Raw genomic sequence first — 18647 nt, 5'->3', positions numbered from 1 at the left:
CTTTGTAGGTAATTCAGGTCCCAGGAAGGTGTTACTTACTGAAGGGATCTGCTTATGCCTCCCAACAACAAGACTGAATTTGTTCTCTTGGGACTCACACAGAACCAACACCTGCAGAAAATACTCTTCATTGTCTTTCATTTTCCTTTTCACTGTGCTAGCCAGTCTGCTCATTGTCAACACCATCTCCCTCAGTCCCACACTTTCTGCCCCCATGTACTTCTTTCTCACTTACTTGGCCTTCATACATGCCTCTTACACATCTGTCATTACCCCCAAAATGATCATTGACCTGCTGTACCAGAGGAGAACCGTCTCCTGGGGTGGCTGTTTGACTCAGATGTTTTTGGAGCACTTCCTAGGAGGATCAGAGATCATACTCCTTACTGTCATGGCCTATGACCACTACGTGGCCATCTGCAAACCTCTGCACTACACGACCATCATACGACAGGGGCTCTGCCAGCTCCTGGTGGTGGTGGCCAGGACTGGGGGGATCCTGCATGCCACTGTGCAGATTCTCCTCACCGTCGACTTGACCTTCTGTGGTTCCAAGGTCATCGACCACTTCATGTGTGATTTCTTCTCTGTGTTGCAACTTGCCCGCAGCGACACCTACTGGTTAGAAATGGTGGTGGCAGCTCACTCAGTGGGGATGCTCTCACTGATTTTTTTTTTTTTCCTGCTTCTCATCTCCTACACAGTCATCCTGAGCTCCCTGAAATCCCATGGCTCTGAAGAACAGAACAAGTCACTGTCTACGTGTAGCGCCCACTTTACAGTAGTGGTCCCTTGTATATTCGGCTACACACGTCCTGTGGCCACTTACCCTGGGGACAAGTTGGTGGCTGTGTTTTTTGCAATCCTCGCTCCCATTTTAAATCCTATCATTTACACAGTGAGAAACACATTAAGTGAAAGATGCCATGAACGGTTTGTTGACGCTGGAGCGGAGAGTAACTTAGGTTATCCACTATGCCAAGAAAAGGATATATCTGTGGGAATGATTATATATGTAAATTGTGGGGTTAAAAAAAAAAACAAAAAAAACTTTTGCAGATCCCTGGAAGGGGAAAAAAAAAAAAAAAACACCTAGAAACTAACATCTGTTGAAGATTTAATTATAACTAGGCATTTATAAGACATTTTGATAACTTGTACTTTAACAAGGCTTCAATGTTCACATTCATAGATTCAGAATAAACAATGGAGAGAACAGCTATTAATATTTATGCTTCTGTTGATCACTGTAGAACAAGATTCTTCCCAGAGTGTTAGTTCTATTTTACTAAATTCTTCATATATGTTATTTGGATGAAATTGATTTTTTTTAGGATCTTGATGTAAGAAATTATTTATTTGTTTATTTTTGCTTAGCCTGTGGTATATCCAGTAAGAAATGGAAATTCTTAGATAGATACATGGGGAAATAACTGTTGAATGAAGCAATCATTGATTTTATTTTTTTTTTTTGCACTATATATTTATCAAAAGCAAAATGAGAGACAGCCACTAAAAGGGAAAATGATAAGTGTTGATCTATCTCTAACTCTTTTTGTTGCACAAATTCAACCAGAAAATTTGAAATTACTGTTAACTTGTTCTTATATGCTTAAATATCCTTTTGGCTTACAGATTTTCTTGAATATAAAGGAAATGTTTTATTTTGCTATATCAAGACTTGAGGAGCCATTAGAAACGAGAAACTAGACTTTATTTTTTGGGGGGTTCCAAAATCACTGCAGAAGGTAACTTCAGCCATGAAATTAAAAGATGCTTACTCCTTGGAAGAAAAGCTATGACCAACCTAGACAATGTATTACAAAGCAGAGACATTACTTTTCCAACAAAAGTCTATCTAGTCAAAGCTATGGTTTTTCCAGCAGTCATGTGTGGAGAGTTGGACTATAAAGAAAGCTGAGCACCAAAGAATTGATGCTTTTGAACTGTGGTGTTGGAGAAGACTCTTGAGAGCCCTCTGGTCTGCAAGGAGATCCAACCAATCCATCCTAAAGAAGATCAGTCCTGGATGTTCACTGGAAGGACTGATGCTGAAGCTGAAACTCCAATACTTTGGCCACCAAATGAGAAGAGCTGACTCATTTGAAAAGACCCTGATGCTGGGAAAGACTGAAGGTGAGAGGAGAAGGGGACGACAGAGGATAAGATGGTTGGAGACATCACCGACTCGATGGACATGAGTTTGAGCAAGCTCCGGGTGTTGGTGATGGACAGGGAAGCCTGGCATACTGCAGTCCATGGGGTCACAAAGAGTCAGACAGGACTGAGCCCCAGCGACTGAACTGAAACACCTGTTATCAAATTTCAATAGAAAGACATACGTTTATTTTTCAGAGCTGTTGCTCTGTAGGTCTGCTACATATATTTACATTAAATAAACCCTTTATTACTTATCAGGCATATTCACCTCAGTTGATTTATTCACAAACTAAACAGGTATTAATAGTTCCAGTATTATTATCCCAATTTTATGTAGAAGCAAATTGAATACAAGAAAAGCTTACTGACTTAACTGACTCAGATCACGTATGCTTCCACCATAAAATGTGTCAGGAACTATCACACTGAAACACAGATTTCTTTCACAAGTTTCAGCTACATATTTCAACTCAGGTCTTTAAAACTCAGTCTTACTTTCTTTCAAAAGAAATACAGTTGTCTGTCTTATGTTTAAGTATATAGATAATAAAATTATCTGCAGTTTTAATGATTCAATTTGTCCTTCAAGGAGACAAATGTGTTGTTTCTGCTGTGTTACATTGGTTTTAGCTTTATCTCAAATGTAGTACTAGAAATTGGTAGCATGTTAACTTTTTTAAAAAAATTAAACCCCCCTTAAGATTTATTTCTCATTAATGAAAAGAAGGACTAAAGTATGTCTTCATAAACACAATGTGACTGATGCAAATTTTCGGAAAGTGGGAGATACCTACAATGCTTCTCTATGTAGTTGGAGAATATCTGGTCATTCTACATTATAACATAACTCATAAATCAGAACTCCTCTGACTATGACACTCCTACTCTTGTTATTTCTCAAGAAAGTAACTTTCTCAGACTCAATGTACTGGGACTATTTCTTCCACAATTTGAACATGCACTAACACCTGAGCATGGTCCTGGGGTGACAGTGCTGTCACTGTCTAAGTGTGTGTAAGTTGTGTATGTGTATACACTGACTAAGCTGTGTATGACTGTCTCAAAATCCTAGGAAAGAGAACCTTTTTCTATGAAGTCTAGATCTGAAAGAGTGTATAATTACCACTTATCTATTTAAATGACCAGGTTTGTAATTACTGGTGAGAATGAAATATTTCAATAGAATCTAGGCTAAATGATATGTGGTTCATTTGGTTTTTTGACTGTTAGAGAGGACAGGAGTGTAACCCATGAGTTACATAGGAAAAGTACTGGGTAAATGTTGTTTCTACTCTAAGACCAAAGAGAAGATATGAAGAGGGAAACAAAGGTTAATGGTTGTGTCTTAAGAGCTGTGCCAGAGGCTCCGTGGAAGAGTGAGAAGATAAAGGTGGCGCAGATTATAAACTGTCAACAGCAAAGTGGGAAAGCCTAAGAAGAAGGAAATGCAAGGGAGGCGGGCATTCTCAATGGATAGAATCTTGCTGGTTTGTGAGTTTAAAGCTTGCTTAGATGCTCCTTTGCCCTCATCACCAAGATTCTTCTCTGAGGAACAACGGCCACCTGACTAGAATGTTGCTTCCCCTTCATGATACTCCATGTTGTCCTGGTGTGAAAAATGCCAAAGACAAATCTAATCACTGGCCACATTGCAAAGGTTGACACTGAGGGATTTTTCTCTTACTTTTGTGTGGAGTGCATTTTCTTCCCACTAGCTCTATGTTGAATTCCATTTCCTATGCTATGTACACTCTCTTGATTGTGTCAAGGAAACATCACCTGATGATCTTTTTTGCAGATATATTAGCTTTCATGGGTATCAAGAAAAGTGGGCTGTGATAGGTTCAAGGAATGAAATTCAAGTTGTTGATTTTCAAAAGAAGTGAAGTTCCACTTGTGTGAAAGATGTTTGGAGTAAGACAGAGCAATTCAATAATTGAGGAGACTGATACTCTGTACATGTGGTAGCATCTTGAAGAGCTAACTAGATGTAATTTCCACAGGGCTTTTCCTATTGATATCCCACAGTATTAACATTCATTTTGGGAAAAAATGTCATTATGGCCAATCTAATTTAGGTAAGTTTGACTTATTTATTTTATTCACAAAATACCATTCAGTGCAACAGTGGGCCACAGAGTTATAGGAACTGGGGTATCCAGCACAATAATAAAAAGGTTGTGTTTGTGCAGAACTTAAATTCCAGTGGGCATAGATGGATAATAAGCAAGTAAATGATTAACTAGAAATATAATATTTTTAGTAATGAGTAAGATAAAAACATTTTATGAGAGGGTTATGCAGGATAGAATAATTGGATAGAGATTCATGTAGTTGTTTGAAATACAGCTAGAATTTCAATTTGGTCTGAGTAAATAACCACATTGTGCTTCCTCCTTTCTGAAAACTAAGTAGGTTGTTTAAAAATGTGCATTTGACATGGGAGAAATGCCTCTACCAATAAGGTACAAATAGTTCCTTGGGGGACAAACGTTTCTCACTTTTTCTATGTATAATGCAGAGATATACATAACTCACATAGATATAACTACTTTCAAGGGACATATGATTAAGGAAACAGGGTATCTAAGAAACACCTTTAGGGGCCAATAGTGGACAGAGATTGAGGGATATTGCCTTAGCTTATGTCTATATGGTCAGGTAAGACCATGGAGTAACTAGAATGTTAGTAAAGTGCATCCAAGCACAGATGTTGGCCCATCATCTACGAGGATCATCTTCAGTAAAACTGAGAGATTCCTTCTTCTTAGAAGATTTCCCAAAGTCAGTGGTCAACTCCACTAATGAACCAGTTGTAATCTGTGATACATTTTCCACAATAAGAGGAAAAAAAAATGAAGGCTCTAACTCCAAACATTTCTAGATATAAAGCCTCCTACAGGGCTTCCCTCATAGCTCAGTTGGTAAAGAATCTGCCTGCAAAGCAGGAGACCTGGATTCAATCCCTGAGTTGGGAAGATCTCCTGGAGAAGGAAATGGCAACCCACTCCAGTATTCTTGCCTGGAGAACCCCATGGGCAGAGGAGCCTGGTGGGCTACAGTCCACAGGATTGCAAGAGTCAGACACGACTTAGTGACTAAACCACCACCACCACTGTTATACATGCATGCTAAGTGGCTTTAGTCGTGTCCAACTCTGGGATCTTCTGGGCCCAGGGATAGAACCCACATCTCTATGTCTCCTGCATTGGCAGGTGGGTTGGCAGGTGGGTTCTTTACCACTAGCACAAACTGGGAAGCCCACCACTATGCAGTGATAAAGAATTTATTCATTTTTTCTGGGTGGTGAATATTTTCAAACCCATTATAATGACAACTGCCCTGCACTTAGATGTGACACAATATTAATAGCAGTTTTGAAAGATGTAGAGACTACCAAATAAAACAATAGAATATTTCAGTCCTGGTACTAGCCAGATGGCCAAGAACAAGTTCTATTGACTTTTCTTCACCTATATTATCAGGCAAATGAATCATCGTGTGGACATTTTACTGAAAAAGAGAACTTAGTTGCGGATAAACTGATTGAATGAATAATACCATGAGCTGGCTTTATGTTTGTGGGGCATCTGCTTGGCCTGGCTCCAGTGAACCTCTGTCCCTAGGAAAAGTGAATCATTGCAGGGCTGGATGGAAATTCATTTATATGGTGATTCGTGCCTCAGTCAGCAGAGACACAGTCTCAAAGGGAGGCAGTTCAAAGGATGAAAGTCTGAATACTTTGAAATTCTGTGCCATTGGAAAATGACATCTTGATCTCTTTTAGCCCAGGTCTGTTAACCAAAGGAGAACATCTTAGTAATGATGCTTCTTCTAAGGTGTGGGCTGGAAACAGTTTACAAATTAAATTCAAGTATAGCTAAGTGAAAGGTACAGATCCATCATTTTATACAATGGCCTAGCTGACTGTCTTTCTGGTAGCCTTTTCTATGTAGATGAAATATGAATTCTTCTGCAGCCACAAGCGTGTTTTTCTGTTTAAATCTTTGGACACTTAGACCATCTGTTTTAATATTTCTTGAAAATCATTAGAAATTGTTGTCCTATTGAAATAACTCCCACTAAGTGATTGGATGATATCTAGGATAACAAGTGAAGGGGATTTGCGGGATGAAGTGAGACTGAAAGACACATGGTCATGGATTAGTTTAACAGATGAAGTTTAGACATAGGGAGCAGGAAAAATTGAAGGCAGAAGCAGAGAGGGCAACAGAGGATAAGATCGTTGGATAGCATCAATGATTCAATGGACATGAATTTGGGCAAACTCCAGGAGATGTTGAGGTATAGGGAAGCCTGGGTGCTACAGTCCATGGGGTCATGAAGAGTCACACATGACTTGGTGACCAAACAACAACAAAAGGAAGCAGGAAGCCCAGAGCTTACAGGAATGGAAAATAATCATGATAACTATTTGGATAGTGCTCTCCAAACATTCTCATGCCTGTTTGATTCTTATGAAAGTGTTGTGAGGCAAGGCGTAAAATTCTTGGAGGGGTTGAGAAGGGAGTGATTAGTAGCCTGAGCTACGAATTTAGCCACATAGCTACCAAAGGCTTTGGGCAAATTACACAAGTTCTCTGAGCCTTATCCACTTCATTAAACAATCAAGATAATGCTAGTTCCTATTTCATATGGGTTTTGTGGGACTTAAAAACTAAAAATCTTTAAGATCTTATCACAGTCTCGCAAACAACTCCCTGGCAGATACTGACTGACCATTGCATTGTTTTGTTTTTTTTAGGATTTGTATTTTGCATGATCAGTAAGTGACCTGACTGCAGTGGAGAGTTAAATCTGCACACCCTGAAACCCAGGGCCTTTCCCACTGCATAAAATAGACTGAAGTGTGTTCAGGAATAAGAGATAGGCTTGACTGAGTGAGAGGGACTCTTAGAAAAACATGCGGTTGACTATCATGGGGGAGGGTCTTGAATCTTAGACAGGGAAGTTGAGATGTGAACTAGAAGGCAATGGAAATTTGTGATGGATTCATAGATTCATAGTTTGGTTTGTATTGTTGTTGATATATAGATCTTTATTTATTCTGATATTAATTTCTTTTCAGATATATTTGTAAATATTTTATCCAGTTTTGTAGGCTGCTGTTGGCCTCTATTAATAGTCTCTTTGATGCAAAAAAATTAAAGTTTGATAAAGTAAAGTTTACTATTTTTTTTTATTTTTTACTATTTATTTTTTTACTATTAAGACCAATCATAAATGTATCTTTTATGTCATCAATAAAATTATATGAATGAAGGATTGAATGAATGCATATCAAAATGAGATTTTTTTAAACTTTGTATTTGGCCAATATGTATTCAAAAATCACAATATGTAGAGCTGTGAAGACTGTGGGGAAAATTCCTACTTTTCTGTTCATGGGTGAGCTAAAGCATCCTATCACATATTTGTTGACCATTAATATGTAATAGTCATATTAGTATGTTTACACATGTTAATGGACCATTAATATGTAATAATTATTACAATGGACCAATAATATTAATGGACCATCAATATGTAATCTTCCTTTAATTGTTTATATTTTTATTCATTTTACATTTATAATTTTGTTAATTGCTTAGATATTTATCTATGTTAAATATTAACTCTGTGTATACCCTCTAAAATACAAATCTTTTCCAAACTAGTTAATTGATGTTGTAGTTTCTTTTCACAAATTCCTTAAAATGATGACATTACTAAATATATTTATTTGGATTATCAGTGGTTGGTTAAGATTTTTCTACCATTACAATGGAGAAAATAATCTTCTTAATAAATAAAAGTAAAACAGATATATTGTTTTAACTTTTACTAAAACTTCAATCAATATTAAATTTTGTATAAGATGTTGATTATATGCACAATTTTGTTAGTTTCCAGATGGAAAGATAATTGTGTACCATTTTATGCTTTATAATATGCTTTTTTCTAATTATATTTCTTTATTACTTAACTCTTCATTACTCTTATCAGTTTTTTGAGGTCAGGCAGGATGTTTTAACTAGCCTATATCATGGTCTTGGAAAGAACTGGAACAAAATAAACTATACTGCCTATTGATTAAATGGATAAACAGATTAGTTTAAAATTTAATGAAGTCTCTACTAATAATTATACTTATGGACAAAGATGGGCACAATAAAAGACAGAAATGACAAGGATCTAAGAGAATCAGAAAAGATAAAGAAGAAGTGGCAATATTACACTGAAGAGCTACACAAAAAAGATCTTAATGACCCAGATAACCCAGATGGTGTGGTCACTCACCTAGAGCCAGACATCCTGGAGTGTGAAAGCCAAGTGGGCCTTAGGAAGCATTAGTAGGAACAAAGCTAGTTAGAAGGGATAGAATTCAAAAAAAAAAAAAAAAGAAGAAGTGATAGAATTCCAGCTGAGCTATTTCAAATTCTAAAAGATGATGCTATGAAAGTGCTGCATTCAATATGCCAGCAAATTTGTAAAACACAACGGTGGCCACAGGACTGGAAAAATATCAGTTTTCATTTCAATCCCAAAGAAGGACAATGCCAAAGAATGTTCAGACTTCTGTACAATTGTGCTCATTTCACATGGTAGCAAGGCAAAATGCTCAAAATCCTTCAAGGTAGGCTTTAACAGTACGTGAACAGTGAACTTTCAGAAGTACAATTTGGATTTATAAAAAGCAGAACCAGAAATCAAATTGCCAACATACACTGGATCATAGAAAAAGCAACGGAATCCCAGAAAAACATCTATTTCAGTTTCATTGACTATGTGAAAGCTTTTGACTGTGTGTATCACAACAAACTGTGGAAAATTCTTAAAGTGATGAGAATACCAGACCACCTTACCTGTCTCCTGAGAAACCTGAACTTGTCTGAAGAAGCAACATTTAGAACCAGACATGGAACAATGGACTAGTTCAAAATTGGGAAAGGAATACCTCAAGGCTGTATATTGTCTTTTTGCTTACTTAATTTCTATGCAAAGCATATAATGTGAAATGCTGGGCTGAGTGAATCGTGAACTGTAATCAAGATTGCGAGACACATCAACAACCTCATTAGATACCATTCTAATGGCAGAAAGTGAAGAGGGACTAAAGAGCCTCTTGTTGAGGGTGAAAAAGGAGATTGATAAAGCTGGCTTAAAACTCAAAATTCATAAATGGTTAACTTATTTTGTTCTCTCCTCATAGCATTATGTCTTCATGTAGACCTAAGGAGGAAATCAAACTAAAAGATGAGTGATGTAACAATTATCCTCTGAAGTTAAGTTGCATTAAATAACTGACTTGTAGGCAAGATTTGCTAAGGATGATGAAATACCCCTGGGTTTTAATTAGCTACAGCTAAGAAACTTCACAGAATTTGCTTACAAAAAGGATATGTGGTAGCACTTTTACAGTTTAAGAGAAAGGTCTCATGCAAAGGTATCAGCTATAAATCAACAAAGATACTTATTGTAGCTGATCTAGTAGACACTCTCCAGTCTTACAAATTTCTCTCTTTCTTGGGGAACTAACAACTGCCTGGGGATCTGCTGAAACTATGGGCTTATGTCATACGATGGACCTACATCAGTCATGTTCATAGGTGAGATTTTTTTTTTCCCCCAGGAAATCAAATAATCAGAGACTCTCAGGTTCAAGTGAATTTTGCAAATCATCCTCACCAATCTTAGAGGCAAAACATCAAGAAAGGTAGACCCAATTCAAGTATTATCAAACTAGAAGAAAAATATGTGTCTTATTGCCATATAAATTAATCAATAAATTAGCTCTAATTAAATGAGAATAATTATCTAATTCCAATTTAGATACAAAATTTTCTCCATAAGAAATTTCCTATGATGTTGTACAATTTTTTAGAACACTTCTGTTAAAAACTGTACATTAATCAAAGAGATGCACTATATTGTAGCTATCAGATTTTTAAATGTTGAACAGTCCCATGTAGTTTCTAAATTTTCCACACTTCATAATAATTATGTTGAACATATATGTAATTAATGATTTATCTACTTTAAATATGTTTTCCTTTACAGTTTATCCCTAGAAAGAGTTTCATGGAGCCAAAGAAAAAGGAAAAAGTGATTTTTATTTCTTCATCAGGGTGTATGTGAATGTTCAGTTGTGTCTGACTCTTTTTGACCCCTTGGACTGTAACTCGAGAGGATCCTCTGTCCATGGAATTCTCCAGGCTAGAATACTGTAGTGGGTTGTCATTTCCTCCTCCAGGGCATCTTCTTATCCCAGGGACCAAACCCGTGCTTGCTGCATCTCCTGCATTAGCAAGTGGATTCTTTACCACTTAGCCACTTGAGAAGCCCTTTTATTTTTTCATAGTTATCCCTAAATCACTTTTAATAATTATGTCAAATTCTTATTTTATATACACTGTACTTCTTTCTGATACACTAGAGGATCCCACCCCGGAATAAGGGAATGCAATAACCTGCTGCACTTGGCTTTCCCATAACTATAAAATTTTCATATTGGATTACTAAAAAATAAAACTCTTTATCAACTTATTTTTGAAAGGAAAAGACTTATTTTTGAAGAATACATTTTATTTTATTTATGTCTTTTCCTTAGGAAATTTATGTCCTCCAAACTTCTCATTTTCTTAGTAATGCAGTAGCTTCAAACCAGGAATGATGATTGATGGATGCTAAGGGGATTTAGGAGAAGGCATAATAATGCATGTGACAGAAACATAAGGCGTGGGAAGGTCATTTCTGTCATGGATGGATGCGTTGCTGCTGTTTGGCAATAAAATTTCAGGCATTAAAGGGCATTTAACAGGGGGTACATTTTACAACTTTAGGTGAACACATGTACATTAACATACAAAGTCTGTGTCCAAAAAGTATTTGTTAAATGAGTCAACTTGTAATAGGGACTTACAGTAAATAATAGATTTTAGATGTGTTTGAGTTAGTGTATATATATATTTATTTATATGTAAATTATATAATCTATTTATCTAACTTATTTAAGAAACTATTTTTTTCTCCGCATTAGTTTTTTCCTTAGAACTTTGAATATAAGGATTTCCTGTACTTAATAGATCCTATTGTAGTTAACACCTATGCAAGAGGTTTTTTTGTTGGTTTTTTTGTTTGTTTGTTTTTTACCTTCCAGATCTACTGAAACTGTAAATTTATTGAATTTGACTATATGTGGAACATAATTTTTCAGAACAAAAACTAATGCTTAAAATAATATAATTATCTTGATTTTAATATGACCCAGTAACATATTCTTTCCTAAAGAGAATTATTCTTTTCATACTTACCCCATAATGTGTGCCAGAAAGTATCAGAAAGTATTAAGCTAAAGTGTAGCTTCCTTTCAAACATTAATTTATGTTTATTAAAAAAGTAATGATAAATAAAGCTGGAGGATGAGGACACCTGAATTCTTGCCAAGTTTATGGTCTAAGGAAGCAGGACTATTTTACCTGTAGAGGATGACAATTCATCAAGCATTTACTCAATACCTGACAGGTCCCAGGTATTGCTGACATCATGTGTCCACTGCACTGAAGTAGGGACAATGAGGAAACATGCCTCACTTATGTGTTTCTGGTCAGTGTGCATTGCCAAGGACTTATATACATTTCCCTAAACTGCCTGCTTGGATATTTTTTGGCCATGTTTTTCTCTCCATGGTTAGAGCTGAGGATTCAAATATAAGTTCTCCTAGAAGAAAGAATAACTCTTACCTTTGTAAGGGTCCCTCACAATATCCATCTGAGAATTAAAATTGTAACGTTAGAGACAGAGAGGATGGGTTGGAAACATGGGGCGCTCAGAAGACTTGCAGAGTCAAATGCAGTTGGAACCAGAAGAAGAATCCAGATCTCAGGTACATAGTACCACGTTTTCTCAATAAATTACAAATTGAAAGTTGCCCTATAGATCATTTATAGGTCTCAGGTACTAGGTGTTTGAAGAGATAAAAAGATATCATGGAAGAAGTAAGAAACCCTTGAAACAAGTAGTGGGGCAAGAATACCAAGGATATGCTCCATAGTTACAGTAACTGCTGTTTTTGTTCTAAGAAGTTCAGACCACACGTCTTTCGTGATTGACAGGTATCATACATTATTTCTTCTTAGGTAATTCAGACCCCAGGAAGGTGTTACTTGCTGAATGGATGTCCTCAGGCCTCCCAACAACGTGACTGAATTTGTTCTCTTGGGACTCACACAGAATCCACACTTGCAGAAAATACTCTTCATTGTCTTTTTGTTTATTTTCCTATTTACTGTGGTGGCCAACCTCCTCATTGTCATCACCATCTCCTTCAGCCCCACACTTTCTGCTCCAATGTACTTTTTTCTCACTTACTTGGCCTTCATAGATGCCTTTTACACATCTGCCACAACCCCTAAAATGACCATTGATCTGCTGTACCAGAGGAGAACCATCTCTTGGCATGGATGCCTGGCTCAACTATTTTTGGTACACTTCCTGGGAGGATCAGAAATCACAGTCCTCATTGTCATGGCCTATGACTGCTATGTGGGCATCTGCAAGCCTCTGCACTACATGACCATCACGCGACAGGAAGTCTGCCAGCTTCTAGTGGTTGTGGCCTTGATTGGGGGGATCCTGCATGCTACTGTGCAGATTCTTTTCACAGTAGACTTGACCTTCTGTGGTCACCATGTCATGGACCACTTCATGTGTGATTTCTTCTCACTCTTGGATATTGCCTGCAGTCACACACACACACTTGGAATGGTGGTGGCAGCCAACAGTGGGGCCATGTGCTTGCTCATTTTTTTCTTGCTCCTCATCTCCTACATAGTCATCCTGAGCTCCCTGAAATCCCATGGCTCTGAAGGACGGCGTAAGGCCCTCTCTACATGTGGCTCCCACTTTACAGTAGTGGCACTCTATTTTGTCCCTTGTATATTTAGTTACATGTGTCCTGTGACCACTTACCCTGGGGACAAGTTGGTGAGTGTGTTCTTTATAATCCTCACTCCCATGTTAAATCCTATCATTTACACAGTGAGAAACACAGACGTGAAAAATGCCATGTGGAGTTTGTTGAAGAGGAGAGTAGCTTAGGTTATCCTTGAATCCGAGAAAGCAATTATTTATATACATACATAGGGGAGATTTTAACTGTTGTAAATTGTGAAAGAAATTTAAGAAATTTTTCAGATCATCTCCATTAAAAATATTTCCCATGCTGATTTCTCCCCAGAAAAAGGTATTTTATCGACTAAAAAAAGGACTAGAAACTAACATTTGTTGGTTATTTGATAATGGCTAGTTATTTTTGAGTCTTTTTGATAACTCTTACTGTACTTTACCAAGGCTTGTATATTCACATTTATAGATTCTGAATAAGCAAGGAAAAGAACTATAATCCCCTAGGGGATCATTGTTGCATAATTTTTCTCCAGTCTTACTGCTCCTGTACTAAATTCTTTATATATGTTTCTTGGATGAAATTTGCTTTCCATTGGATCTGATTTCATAACTTCTTTAATTCCTGCTTAGCCTGTGGGAAAGTATTCTTGTACAGAAAATCTCAGATAGATATGTGGGAAGGAGACAGATGGGAAGTGCAAGAATCATTACTGATTTTCTTTTTCTGAAATAAGAATTTACTAAAAACAAATAGAGAAGTACCCACAAAAGGAGGAATGAATAATTCACAATCTACTTCATTTTTTCTTGCCACACAGTTTAGGCCAGAAATTTTGAAATCACTCTTAATTTGTTCTTTCTTATTTGTTTAAATATCCTTATAGCTCATGGTTTCCTTGAATATGAAGGAAATGTTTCCTTCCATACAAAGACTGAGGAAACATTTGAAATAAAAATGGCAAGTATTTTTTTTATCAAGTTTCAACAGAAAGTCATTTAATTAGGTTCAAAGCTATGAAGGGAACTATATGTAGCTATGTGTAGGTCTAATACATATATTTACATTAAATGATCCCCTTATTATCTATATGGCATATTTGCTTCAGTTGATTTGTCCATGTAAACTGGTGGTTCCATTATCATTATCCCCATTTTACAGAGAAACAAATTGAAGCCATGAATATTTGCTAATTTACTGAAATCAAATCACACATTTTTATCCTATAGTGTGTGTCAGGAAAACTAGAATACAACTTCCTTTCAAAAGTTTCAGCTATGAACTTCTGACCAAAGTCTTTAAAACTTAGTTTTGCTTTCATTCAAATGAAACACAGGAGTCCATACTATGTTTAGGTATACAGATAAGAAACTTACCTGTAGTTTTAATTATCCACTTTGTCCTTCAAGAAAATCATGTTGGAATTGCTGCAGCCTTGTAACAAATGTCTCAAATATAGCACTACAAGCTGATAGTATGACAAAGGATTCCTTTTTTATAAAACTAAAAATTTATTTCAGATTTGTCCATTAATAAATATTTAATAAAATATCATATTAAATATTATTATTATATAATTATAATATCAATAATGATGTTATATATATTAATATAAATTTTCCCATTTATAAAACTAAAAATTTCTTTCAGATTTTTTCCAGTACTTAAATTGTCCATCATAAAAATAAAATAGCTAAAATGAACTACTGCAAGGTTGCAATGCTCTTCTATGCATGTGAAGGATATGAGGTCATCCTACATTATATAACTCATAAATCTAAGTTCTCTGACTACAACACTTGTAGCAAATATTACTTCTGTTATGTCTCAGAAATATCACTTTCTCAAATCCAGTGATCAACTGGAACTATTTTTTCCCCTAACTTGCACATACTGTAATACCAGAGCATCATATTGGTGTGACTGTGTTTACCAAGTTATGCATGAATGTCTCCAGTTCATAAGAAACCAAACATTTTCCAACAAAGTCTAGGTCTAAAACATATCATCAGTACTTAACTTATTAAAATTATTCAGTTTGTAATTGCTGATAAGAATGAAACATTTCAACAGAATCTCAACTAAATGCTATGTGGTTCATTTTGTCTAATGATTTTTAGAGAAGGGAGGGTAGTACCCTGGGGGTAAGGATGGGAAAAACACTGAGCAAGAGTGGTTTCTATGCTAAGACCAAACAGAGGATTTGGAGAGGGAAACTCAGGCCAGTGATTGCATCCTAGAGGCTATACCTGGGACTCAATGGAAGGGCGAGAAGATTAATGATGCATAAATTATTAATTGCCAACAGCAATCTCTCAAGTTATAAGAACTGAAGGAGGAAATGAAAGGCAGTCTGGCATTCTCAGTGGATAGAGTCTTGATGGTTTGTAAGTTTAACGCTTGTTTAGAAGATACTTTGCACTATCACCAAGAATCTCCCCTAAGAACCAACTGTCACCTGCTTATTTCTGATACTTAAAAAAAAATAATAATGACATAAGCAATGTTTGGATATGTTATGTAAGGATATTTCGGTTTAATCTAAACTTTTAATTCCATAAAAATATTAGGCATTAAGTGAATGGCATGAGTGTACTACTGTTGGAGGCAAGTATGATGCATACATTTTGATAGGTTCTTTACATACTTTATTCATGTAGCAGCAAGTATTATTAAAGAGGTCTTCACTCCATTTTATACAGGGGGAAATGTGATTCAACGAAGTTAGACAACATTATCAGGTGTTTTAGTCTTTGCTTCCTCTACTCTTCTCACTTATGAATACTCTTTGATATCATGAAGTGAAAAATAGATAAACACATATCTGATCATTGGCCACATTGTGAAGAGTGTCACTGAGACATTATTCTCAGTGGGAGGCATTTTCTTCCCTTCATCTCCCTGTTTACCTTCATTTTCCAGGTTACTTATACTCTGTAGACTCTTCTTGTGTTTTTTGTTAATGAAAAGCCATCTGATGATTTTTTTTTCCTGCAGATATATTCCCTTCATGGGCATCATGATAAATGAGATGAAATAGGCTCAGGAATGAAATTAAAATGTTTGAATTTCAAAGGACATGACACTTGGGTGAAAGAGATATTTAAAGGAAAAATAAGCAGCTCAATCACTGAGGAAATTGACATTCTGTTTAAGCATAAGGTAGCACCTTGAAGAACTAAATAGGTGCATTTCCATAGAGCTCTCCCAATGCTATTCTGTAATGTACGCAATTATTACTGGAAAAAGTGGCTCTATATTCAGTGCAGAACATAGACCCACTTTCTCCAGTATATATATATATATTGTTTGGTGCCTACACTGGGCCAGAGACTTATGGGAGCTGGTATACAACTTTAAATACACACACAAAAGAGTTTTTTTTTTTTTTTTTATGGGACTAAAGTTCCAATGTGGAGTAGATAGGTAATAAGCAAGTAAACACCTAAACTAAAAGCATAATTTTGCCAGTAATGGGTAAGATTAAAAATATATATATATTTATAAGAGGGTGATGCCAGAGAGAAGAATTAGATATATCTATTTGTGTAGTTGTTTGAAGCAAAGACAGATTTTCAGTTTGATCCAAGTTTAAATAACTACATTATACATCTTCCTTTTGAAAAATAAGTAGGTTATTTTAAAACATGCATTTGAATTGGGGGAAATATCTCTCCCAACAAAGCAAAACTAATTCCTTGGGGGATGAATATTTCTTACAATTTTTCTGTTATAATGCACAGATAAACACGATCACACAAATAGCTGGTATATTTGTGGCATTACTCTTTTCAAGGCAGAGAAAATTAAGGAACAAAATCTCTAAGAAAGCACATCTGAGATGAATAGTGAAAGAAAAAAAAAATCACTAACTTATATCCAAGCCACTAAGTAAGATCATGGGGTAACTTTAGAAAGATAGTAAAGATCATCCAAACACAGAACATGACCCATCACCTTCAAGAATCATATTCAGTAAAATTCAGATGCTCCTCCTTCTCAGGAGATTTCATTAAGTGGCCAACTACATTAAAGGACAAGTTGTAATCTGTTGTGAAATGTGCTGTAAATTGATACTTACTACAAATGAAGTTAGAAAAAGAATGAAGGCTGTAACCCTCACTATTTCTAAATTGAAAGTATGCCACTTGATAATACTAACCATTATGCACTGAGAAGAGTTTCCCAGGTGGCACTAGTGGTAAAGAACACGCCTGCCAATGCAAGAGACATAGGCAACATGGATTCAATCCGTGGGTCGGGAAGATCCCCTGGAGGAGGGCATGGAGACCCACACCAGTATTCTTGCCTGGAGAATCCCATGAGCAAATGAGCTGGGCCACTGCATTCCCCATGGCCTCAAAAAGTTGGTCAGGACTGAAACGACTTAACATGATGCATGCATTGAGGAAGAATTTAGTTATTATTTTTCAAACTTGAGGTACATTTTCAAATCCTTTATAAAGGCAACTGTCCTGTAGTTAGATGTGACACAGTGTTAATAGTAATATTGAAAGAATAGAGAGCACCAGGTTACATGATCGAAAAATTCAGTCCTGGTACAAATTAGGTGGCCAAGAGAAAGTCTTATTAACTTTTCTTCATCTATATTATCGGGCAAATGAATCATTGTGTGGGCTTTCTTACATTCAAGAAGAGAGCTTACCTGTTGAAGAAATAAATGAATGGTTAATATTACAACATGATCTAGCTTTGTACGTGTGGGGCATCAGTTTGACCTGGGTTCAGGAAAGCTCTGCCCCTGGGAAAAGGGGATCATTGCAGGGGTGGATGGAAACTCACGGGTATGGTGAGTAGTGCCTCAGTCAGTAGAAACAACCTCAAAGGGATGCAGTTGAAATGATGAAAGTCTACACATTTTGAAACCCTGTGCCATTTGAAAATAGCACTTTGATCTCTTTTAGCCCAGGTCTATTACCCAAAAGAGAACATCTCAATGATGCTATATCTTCTAAGATGTGGCCTGTATCTTCACAGATGTACACTTCTAAGAAGTGTAAAATGTTTACAAATTAAACTCAAATATACCTAAGTGACAGGCTTATTTCCATGATTTTGTAAACAGCTTAGATGGCTGTCTTTCTGGCAATCTTTCCTATTTAGATGAAATTTGAATTCCTCTACCATCCACAAGAGTGTCTACCTATATAAGTCCTTGGCCACTTAGACCACCTGTTTTAAATATTTCTTCAAAGTCATTAGACCCACTGGTCCTATCAAAATGATTCCTTATTAGTTGATCAGATGTTTTGCTTCAAGTGTGGCTCTGATTTACTTGCCTCCTTGCTTGGATTTGCTATGATGAAAATGATTCCTAGAGAAAAGTTTGCTTTAGCACATCCTAGATGGGACAATTGTTTTGGCTGTCCTGATGTGATCCCAGAATATCTACTTGTACAATCTGTGCATTCTACTTACTGGGACCACAGGTGATTGTCTTTTAGAGATCACTAACATGAGATAACATGAGACTGAGTTTTTGAGGAGGCAGTTTTAACAACTTATTTAAGTATTAAACATGCTTTTATTAATCTGAACTACTAATTTGAAATCATTGAAA

At 36.3% G+C, this 18647-nt stretch overlaps 2 protein-coding genes across 2 annotated transcripts; both read left to right on the top strand.

Moving 5' to 3' along the window:
* The first annotated feature begins 214 nt into the window (after positions 1-214).
* LOC133073123 (olfactory receptor 4C13-like) lies at positions 215-11329 on the top strand. Its single transcript, XM_061166589.1, has 2 exons — positions 215-898; positions 11321-11329. The coding sequence occupies exons 1-2, from the start codon at positions 215-217 to the stop codon at positions 11327-11329; spliced, it is 693 nt and encodes a 230-aa protein (XP_061022572.1).
* A 1004-nt stretch (positions 11330-12333) lies between these two features.
* Positions 12334-13260, top strand: LOC133073122 (olfactory receptor 4C3D-like). The gene has a single exon (XM_061166588.1). The coding sequence runs from the start codon at positions 12334-12336 to the stop codon at positions 13258-13260; it is 927 nt and encodes a 308-aa protein (XP_061022571.1).
* Positions 13261-18647: the final 5387 nt, after the last annotated feature.

Source organism: Dama dama, chromosome 18, assembly GCF_033118175.1.
Source record: "Dama dama isolate Ldn47 chromosome 18, ASM3311817v1, whole genome shotgun sequence".
Taxonomy (NCBI): Eukaryota; Metazoa; Chordata; class Mammalia; order Artiodactyla; family Cervidae; genus Dama; species Dama dama.
This window is presented reverse-complemented; position numbering and strand designations above follow the sequence as displayed.

Bases quoted from the DNA above. Each gene is read 5' to 3' on its own strand.
- LOC133073122 (XM_061166588.1), top strand. From the start codon at position 12,334: ATGGATGTCCTCAGGCCTCCCAACAACGTGACTGAATTTGTTCTCTTG.
- LOC133073123 (XM_061166589.1), top strand. From the start codon at position 215: ATGTACTTCTTTCTCACTTACTTGGCCTTCATACATGCCTCTTACACA.